General features: G+C 41.3%; 1 protein-coding gene across 1 annotated transcript; it reads right to left on the reverse strand.

Annotated features, from left to right (window-relative positions):
* Positions 1–1,844: 1,844 nt before the first annotated feature.
* Positions 1,845–6,121, reverse strand: CTLA4 (cytotoxic T-lymphocyte associated protein 4). The gene is made up of 4 exons (XM_005447348.2): positions 5,857–6,121; positions 4,324–4,674; positions 3,721–3,830; positions 1,845–2,814 (listed from the first exon to the last, which is right to left on the reverse strand). The coding sequence occupies exons 1-4, from the start codon at positions 5,912–5,914 to the stop codon at positions 2,716–2,718; spliced, it is 618 nt and encodes a 205-aa protein (XP_005447405.1). The 5' UTR covers positions 5,915–6,121; the 3' UTR covers positions 1,845–2,715.
* Between the last annotated feature and the right edge of the window lie 3,190 nt (positions 6,122–9,311).

A 9,311-nucleotide genomic window follows, 5' to 3' on the forward strand; every position in this document is an offset into this window, starting at 1 on the left:
ACATGCTGCATGATGGCACTTGGGATGACCTGCTCTGTAACCTTCCCCAGCACCGAGGTCAGGCTGACAGCCTTGTTGTTTCCTGGATCCTCCTTCATGCCCTTCTTGTAGACGGGCATCATATTGTCTAACCTCCAGTCTTCTGGGACCTCCCTGCTTTGCCAGGGCTGTTGGTAAATGATGGAGAGCGGCTTGGCGAGCTCCTCTGGTAACTCCCTCAGTAACCTCTGGTGGATCCCATCCAGCCCCATGGACTGTGCACTTGTGCATATGTCAGATGATTGTTTTTCCTCTGCTCTCCCATTACCTTCACTGTTCAGGTAATTTAGCAACCTGCAGCTTATTTAGGGCAGAATTCTTCTCTGGTCATTACAGGCTAAATGTCTTAAGGAAACGCTAGTGTACTAAGAGGGATTAATCCAGGTGGATGCAGGAGACGTAACCACGGTAAACTTAGCTGCCAGAAGTGAAGGTGAATTGGAATATACATGGGTTGCACAGTGACACAGATCCACAGCCAGCTGTGGCCAGAGGTCATGGGGTTGTTGATATAAGTCCAAAGCATCTCTTCACCCGGGAAGGATAAACTTTAGAAAATAATTTACTTGCATGCTTTTAGATTGCTTAATAAAACTAAGTTCTTGGTCCCAGTGTATAGGAATTGTCAAGGAAAAGAAAAAAGAAGAAAAACTTGATTCCCAGTTAGGAGTCAGTCACAAGATTCAGGGGATGTCTGAGCTACTACTTGCTTTGATGGAAAAAAATTGCTCTGGATAATTAATCTTGCTTTCCTAGGGTAAATTTACTGGAAGACTTTACAGCTTGTACAAGTGGATGTGTGCATCAAATTATTATTACCAATCATGGAACAAATTTCTCTGAGCAGGCTCCACTTGAATAGGCTGAAATTCAGTCATTTTGCAGTGACATCAGATGTGTGACCTTTGACCATTTTTTTACCCCCAAAACACCAGGTTAGTGGAAAATTAGGGGAAAAATCTCAGACTGATGTCAGAATACTGAAATGCCTTCAGAAAAGGGATATGTCATCAGATGCTACTTTTACTTAATGCACTACGATTGTAGGTCAACACTGAGAGAGCAGTTAGTACCTGCAAACATTGGCAAATCGAGAATGTGAATGTTTATTTGTACAGTTGGAGGTGGTGCCAGATGAGGTGGCAAGAGGGGAAAAATGAACCAAAAAATCAATGAGATCTGGTGTTCTGGGAGCTGCTGCCACTGCAGGCATGACATAGAGGGCTGTGAGGTTTGGGTTCACAGTTATGGAGCCAAGAAGATGGATTCACAGCTGTGAAACAGAGTGAAACATGCTGCCAAGTTTTTGGGCTGCAAGGTGAAATTTTGATAGCAAAGAGGCAGAGTAATAGGCAGTACCTGAGAATGCTAAAATTGTTTTAAGCTCTAGCAGCTTTGTGTGTCAGCTAACATTTAGTGAGTGAGAGTGTCACAGAGGTGCAAAGAAAACAGGATTTGAAACTAGGACTAGCTTTTTGTATAAACGTGCACAGGAGATGCTGTCAAAGTCGTTACAACTACCTTCTGCAAGTAAGTAACTTGGCTGGAAGTGAGAAGGTGATTGGTAGCATCTCTGAATCACATCACAGCAGCTCTAACTAGAAAAATAGAAGACTTGACAGATTTTGATGGCAGCCCCCTGAGGAGGAGAGCTGAGAAAGTGAGGGCTGGCATGAGTACACAAGCTCCCTCAGAAGGGCAAAACACAGGGTCAGAGGGGAAAGGTTCATCTTGTCATCACTGCTTTCTAACATGTAGCCACTTCCTGTGTCTTCTGAGAATGGTGAATAAGAAATGAACTTGAATTTGGGCAAAGCTTCAAGGTTTTTATTGAATGGTACATAACTAATAAACAAGATTATACACTGTTGGTATTTTCATGGAAAATAGACTCAGTTAAACACAGCAACATACTTCTGCCTTTTGGATAGATGCTAATTTAGCATTTGTAAAACACAAGGCCCCAGCAGAGCTTGAACATCCTCTCAACAGCAGCCTAAGAGGGCTTCTGCTGGCAGCCTTTCTCTCCAACTGAGCTGTCAGCACTGGCTCAGATATCATTAATGTCAACTCCAGTACGGCACCGCTGGGACACGATGCCGGGGAAAGGAGCTGAGATCAGGCTTTTAGAGCAGCAGTGTCATCAGTGCCAGCCTACAGTGATGCCTCTGTGGAAATGCAGAGCACTAATGCCAGAAATGGAACCAATAAATAGCAATGCAGGGAAACAAGTCGACATTCCTTTGTACATTAGTGTGCTCTCCCGCCTCTGCCCCTCAGACCTATAGGATTAGCTTTGCAATGACACACAAACCTCTGTCGTAATAGTGTTTGCATTTCAGTTAATCAGTGGACATGGTGAAATTTGACAGTAAGATGCTCAGCTGCAACAGCAATAGCTCTTAATGCTATACATATATAGAGAGAGACTATATATTGGTACAATACAACTCAAAGAATCAATGGCCTAATGTAGCCATTTTTATGTGACAGGGCTAACCTTGGAATATTAATGCATAAACTATTTATTCTCCTCCAAACCATAGAAGTTACAAAGAATGTTGTCTCTCCTTCCCGTACACCTTTGTAATAAGACAATTAATTTTATTTCTTTAGCTTAAGTGAATTAGAAGACTCTCCATCCCAGCCAGGAAATGGTTTCTCTCTTTCCTTGTTTCAGTTAACAGTGATGTGGAATGGAATCACTTTTTTCTCTAGTTTTTCAGAAGGCATTTTCACATAGACCCCAGTAGTAAGACATCGTCTTCTCTTTATCTATAAGATATGGCAAGACAGTAAAATAAACAAATTATCACAGCATAATCATTGACCAGCACATTTTAGAGAAAACCAATGCTTTAGTGAGTAGAAGGTATTCTAGACACCTTTCCCTGTCACCCCTCTTCATAGAAGACCCACTGAGACATTTGAGGGAGAATCGGGACTTACAGGGGCAATTTAGCAAAAAACCAAGCTTCTGCCATTAATTTAGCCCTTTGAAGATGCTCCTGCTGCAGAGTTCATTGTTGGTTCAAAACGAGGAGTGTTCACACTGGACAGTTAAATTTAGCTCCTAGGGACAAGGGCTGATTGAAAAATATTGGACAGGGATACGGTTTGGTTTTAAGCTTTGGCATCTGCAGACCCCCATGGAAGGAGGCAGCGCAGGCTTACATTTCTCATGCCTTTGTGCCGACATTTCTAGCTATGAACCTAAAAATGCTGTAAGTTACAATTCCCTCCCATCACAAGGGGAAAACTCTTTAAATTTGCTTTGTGCAGACGTGAATGGTGACAAAAGCAAAAACCAGATCCTGGGGATTTGTATGAATCAGTTGTGAAATCAGAGTACATGTGGAGACTGTTGCCTTTGATCCCAGAAGCATCCAGGACTCCAACCTGTTCTAAGCACACAAACCTAAGCCAAGGGTCAGTCCAGCTGGTGGAAGCTGACTGCTTTCTGGTACTCTGGCAACACAAATGAGCCACAAACAAATCTAAATGGCAGCTCCAGCAAGTTCTCTTGTTTTGCATTACTGTAACCAGATTTTTGCAGTAGTAAAAAGGAGCATCCCAGTGTGCCTGTTCCCAGTGTTCTTCCCTGTTCTCATTTCTCTCTCCTTGCCCTCATCACACAAAGGAGTGTTATTAGCAGCATGGGGCTGAGTTAATGGGACTTACCACTTTGGCCATGAGAATGGCTGAGATGACAATACTGTAAAGGAAAAATCCTGAGGCAGTAGCTCCTAATACCCAGAGATACATGGCAGTGTCTGGACAAGGTTCTGGATCTAAAACATATGATATCACACAAGTCATATTATACATAACCCTCATGAGAAAGCCCCTAGAGACAATAAGTCAGCCTCCGCCCTGCTTTTCTGCAGCATATGCTACCCCAGGATACCACCAGGACTGAGCTCTGAGTCTCTGCCCGCCACTCAACCTCAATGACAACAGGCTTATCTGCAGAAGAACATACACCTTACTCTCCACTGTTTCTGCACTTAGATACCTAACTGCCTAGACATACATGCACACTGTATGGTATTGCTTATGCTGTCAAGTGTCCATATATTGCTAAATACATTGCATGGGTACGACTATGTCTGCTCTAGGTGTGTGCAGGGAGACCTGAAAGGAATAAGAGCTAATCATGATTCTCGGAGCCTGAATCAGTGTTCAGCCTCACTTCTTACAAATAGAAATTTGAAGACCCCTGAGACATAATAGCAACTCCCTTAACATGGGACTATCACAGTAATGTAAAGCTGCTTGGCTTACCAATGACATAGAGATGTGTCCCATTTCCCTTGTTCATAAAATAGGGTGGAGGGTACATCCGTTCCATCTTGCAGATGTAAAGACCAGTATCATTAGCTTGAAGGCCAGTGAGGGTGAGGGTCACATTGTTTCGACTAGGGCTAACGTGGCACTGAATGACCTCTTCCACACTGAACATTTTAAACTCCGTTGTGTAGGTTGAAGCACAAATTTCAGTGAGCTGGTCACCTGTCTGTTTAAGCAGCGTCACTCGAATTTCCTTTGCATTCCCAATGTGCTTGTATTTACACACCAAGGTGGCGACTCCTTGCCTGTTGGCCAGCACCATTGCTGGCTGAGTCACTTCCATTACTGTAAGTAAAGAGCATGACGGTAAGTGAACTGTCAAGAAATGATCTGCAGTCATTTACTTGAAACCTGCACAATAGGGAGTCCTACCACCTCCTATTATCTATGAGTAATTCCTAGAAATGCTGCTAAATCCTTCCAAAAAAAGGACTCCAAGACCACAATTCACATAGGTATTACATTAAGATACTTAAAGCTCAAGAAGTGCTTTCATTACTATAAATAATACCATAAATCTCAGCAATTACTTGTTGTTTAAATAGTAGGTAATTTGGCCCACTTACTAAAGCAGTGACCTGCATGCTTCAGTTTTCCTCAACACAAACTTCTTAATACATATAAGAAAGTAAAAAAATAGACTTCAGGTGGTAAAGCTGAAATTTGAAATTTGAAATTAGGATTTAAACCACAAGTTCTACCCGGTAGAAGTAAGCATGTTTAGAAACAAACAGGTTGACATCCTATATGGAACATGGAACAGAACCATTAGAGTAACAGTAAAACTGAATGGAAAACCTGTTTGCATATTTCTGTTTCTGATCTTTTTGCTCCTCAATTTTAACAAGCTATCCCCAAGTCACAGTATGGCAACACTGATAAAGCAAAGCCTGATAAATGTGCTGAAAAAAATTTCTTACAAATCTTAAAGGAAAACTAGTGTAACCATGTACATCCCTGCTGACTGCTTTTTACAGCTTGTATACTCTATCTTGCTGCACAATGGGAAGGCACTGACTTTTGCTTTAATAAGATGTGAAGACTCAGTATTATTTGTTCAATTTCATTTTATATCAGTCCATTTTGGGGCAGGGCTTATCTTCTTCAGTTCTGCAGTGTGAGAAATTGGGATGAAGAGGAGTAGAATTTCTCCATCCATTCAAACCTCTACACCCATGTTACCAGCTGCCAACAACTTCACTCCCAGGGCCTGGTTTATCAAAATCTTTCTTCCTTCCTGAGCTACTGTGAATCCCGCCCAGCTTCTCTACAGGTGCTACTGCTCTAAAGTCTGTGTCTGGTTTTCCAGATACCTTGTAGTGCCCCAAGACCTTGTTCCCAGACTATGCTATGGAGGGGTCCAATGTCATCTCCCTCTCCCTGTTGTACCCAGTCCACATCCTGCAAAGATGTGAAACTGAGAAAATTTAGACACCCCCAGCTACCTTGCCTCCTTCATCTACCCACCTTCGGCAATGGCAGTAGCTGTGCAGAGAAAGCCCACGGTGACCAATATTGAGAGCATTCCTGTGCTGGAACAGATGCTGAAGGGGCTGAAGGTGGCTGGTGCCTTCAGACTTTAAGACAAACTGGAACTCTCAGGATTGGAAAAGAGGCGACACCTTTCAGGATACTGAATCTTCGAAATGTTTGAACCCACACAGAGTCAGTGTGTATATATATAGCTTTGATCTCAGATGCTGTACCTGAAAGTAACATGAAGCTTTGTTTTGGTTTTACGAGAAAGGAAATAGTGGGTTTGATTAGTACGTGCACAGTTAACCTCAAACAGCATGAACAAAAACAACTCTTCAGCAGATGGAAAATACATATTCAATCTGAAACTGCCATCCATTCTGCTTTAAGAATTGGGGGAGGAAAGGTAATCATCCAATAGAGCAGTTCAGGCCCTTTGGTGCTGCCAGCTTGCACAATCATAGCATTTAATATTTTAGCAATCATCAGGTATTTCCTACTAGGACAACACACACAGAACTATTGCCTAATGTGGCACAGTGAATCAGTGTGAGCTAGCTTTTTTATGGAGGACTTTCCTCCACCCCCAATTGCTTTGCTTGCTTTAATGTTAGTGCTTTTGATGTTTAGAAATTGCTGCCCCCTTCAAAATACTGATTACATTTGAAATGACTTCATCTTTTCATATCAGAAATGTGACTTGAATCATAACCCAGCTTCTTCAGGCATTCCTGTTTCCAAGAAAAAATTATCTAGGTCTATAGCTAATGACTTCCACATCTGTAGAGAACCTTCCCTACCTATGGATTTTACTGTCTAAGTACCTTGACATCATCAGATGACAAACTCTGCAGGAGCTTTGATTATTGCTATCTCTGCTTAGAGCACCTGTGTCATCTTAAATCTCAGTGAAACAGTTTTCACCCATTGGCCTTTGAAAAATCATGTAAGATCTGAAAATAATTTTGCTTTTTTATGTCATATATCTGTCATATCTATATGTGATATAGACTATCATATCCATGAATCATTGCCTAAAGAATTTCATAAAAATGAAGTTACACTTCAGTTACACAGAAGGTCATATTTTTTCCCCACACACTTTGAGAAGGTCTTTTAGAAGGTGCTTTGTCATTTTGATATGTAGATCTAGTAGATTGCAAAGACCTTCTTTCGGACTGTGACCTACAAAAACTAACAGCATTAGTTCTTGAACAGTAGCTTGCCCGATACAAAGATACAGGATAAATATTTGATCCTGAAATCATATCAGTACCTAGTGATATAAATATATTTACTGCTTCCACACTTAGGTGATGCAAAATTGTTTGCCATGGCAGATTTATAGTCAATTAGATTTTAACCAGCATTCAAAACAGAATTGATGATAAATAAAAATATAGCTACAGGAAAATTAAAAACTGCACCCTAATAATTGTATGAGGCCCATATTGTATTACTGGTTAGAAAAGCTTAAATAAATTTTAATATTAAATTTAATATTAAATAAATGCTATTGCAACATCATGTACCAGAATATCAGTAAGATTTATGGCATGAATTTACCAGGTTATGCCTGACATTTTCATATCCAGAGCACTAACCAAATTACCTACCTTATGTACCTTTTGGGCTTGGGTTTTGTATAAACAAATGATGCATTTGATCCTCATCAACCATAATGTCATCTCCTGATAATTGACTGAGACTGCAAATTGATGGTGCAATTAACCACTAAACATTTGCAAAGGATTGCCACACAAAACTCTATGCTCACTGCCCCACGTAGCCACAGTATCTTCTACAGCTACAGTGAGAGACAGCACTCTGGTGCTCCTCTCTGGCAAGTGAGACCACTCTGGCAAACTGTTTCCAGTGGTATTCATCTTGTTTCCTGAACTGTTTTGTTCTCAGGGTGGCTTTTCAGATCACCCACTTCTTACTTTTTACCCTTGATCCTCCTTAAAAGAATCATGCTATGATGATTAGCCTTCTAAGTAAGGCACAATACATCTCCCTGTGGAGTCTCTTTAAGTCATCTCTGTCTTCACAGCCAGGGCAGCCTGAGGTGAGCCCAGAGTGTTGCCCTCCCAATGGATAGACATCACCTTGCTATGGTGCCCTCTATCCTTGCTAATAAGACTTTGGATATTGAGTTAATATATGCATATAGCAAATGGATGATCCAGTAAAATGGAGATCTTGTCCCAAATAAGGTCTCTCCTTCACTGCTCCCATCCTTCCCAGCTCAGTTACGGCATGGAGCAAGATATTGGTAACAAAATGAGTTCCTCCTAAAACAAGATCCGCAAGAATTGCTGTGGACACCTTTTCTCTCTGTTGTGCCCCTCTTCTAGCTAGTCCAGCTGATGAGGAATCTCTGGACTTCTGCCGAGTATACCTTCCCTGTATATCACAGCCATGCTTTGTGGGCTACAGCCATAGTACCTATAGTTACTGCACCGTCTTGTCTGTGTAGTTTGGTATCTTCCTGCCTTGACTTCCTTATCTTGAGAACTTTTTTCTTCCACCCTTTCCCCATAATTGGAACCTGACACATAGTCTAAGGCCAGGGCAAGGGAAAGGGTGAAAGACAGCCCCTCTCTTTGACTTTGAGATTCAGAAGGTCTTTCAGGAAGGATATTCCTCAGGCCATCTCCAACATATGTCCCAAAGCTCAGTATAAGATATATCTTCCCTTTAACACACATGTTTATATTATAGTACACTTTGTTCTTAGGGGTAATACTGATCCCCAGGTCACAGGGAACCTTTATACTCTGCATATGCTGCCATATCAAAGTGTGGGAGCAGGGGAGGGGACTGAGGGCCTTGCAGCTCTAAAGCCACAGAGCCTTCAACTGAGGAATCAGCTTAGGAGTGGTTCAGGTGTCACAGCCTTTTTGAACTTCACTCAGAGAGGGACGTGCGATTTACACTGAATGCTAGGCTACTCTAGTGTGATTAGTCAGACTGCTTGTAAGTTAAATAACTAGGTTTCTCGTGTACGTTTCTTTCTCATTTTGGGTTAGTTGCTCACATTTTAGAGATTTGAATTCCTTTTCTTCATTGAATGCTTGTTAGGGCAAACCTTCCCACAGACACCCTGTCAGAATTCCCATTGCAAAATGTTATTATGCACAAAATTATTTTCACACTTTAAAGCCTGTCTCATGCTGCCCATGTTTTTTCTTCTGTGACAGGAACTTGCCTGGTGAATTACTTGAGATGTAATGGGGAGAAGAGAAGCTTATCATTTGCATAAGTATCTGGTTTCAGGATATTTTGTTAAACTCAGAATGTGAGATCATGTCTTATTATGTTAAACAGTTCACATTTTTACCATGTTAGTTTGCCACAAACCTATTGGGGTTTTGAAATACACTGTCATTTGAAAAAAAAAATCCAGACCTCTAAGTGGCATGGTTGAAGAAAAAATCTTTTCT

This window comes from Falco cherrug, chromosome 8 (genome assembly GCF_023634085.1).
Source record: "Falco cherrug isolate bFalChe1 chromosome 8, bFalChe1.pri, whole genome shotgun sequence".
Lineage (NCBI taxonomy): Eukaryota > Metazoa > Chordata > Aves > Falconiformes > Falconidae > Falco > Falco cherrug.

Coding starts and splice junctions, on each gene's coding strand:
- CTLA4 (XM_005447348.2), bottom strand. CDS start 5,914: ATGCTCTCAATATTGGTCACCGTGGGCTTTCTCTGCACAGCTACTGCC. Junction 3,831..4,323: donor GACACATCTCTATGTCATTG/GTAAGCCAAGCA, acceptor CATATGTTTTAG/ATCCAGAACCTTGTCCAGAC. Junction 2,815..3,720: donor CCATTCTCATGGCCAAAGTG/GTAAGTCCCATT, acceptor CATATCTTATAG/ATAAAGAGAAGACGATGTCT.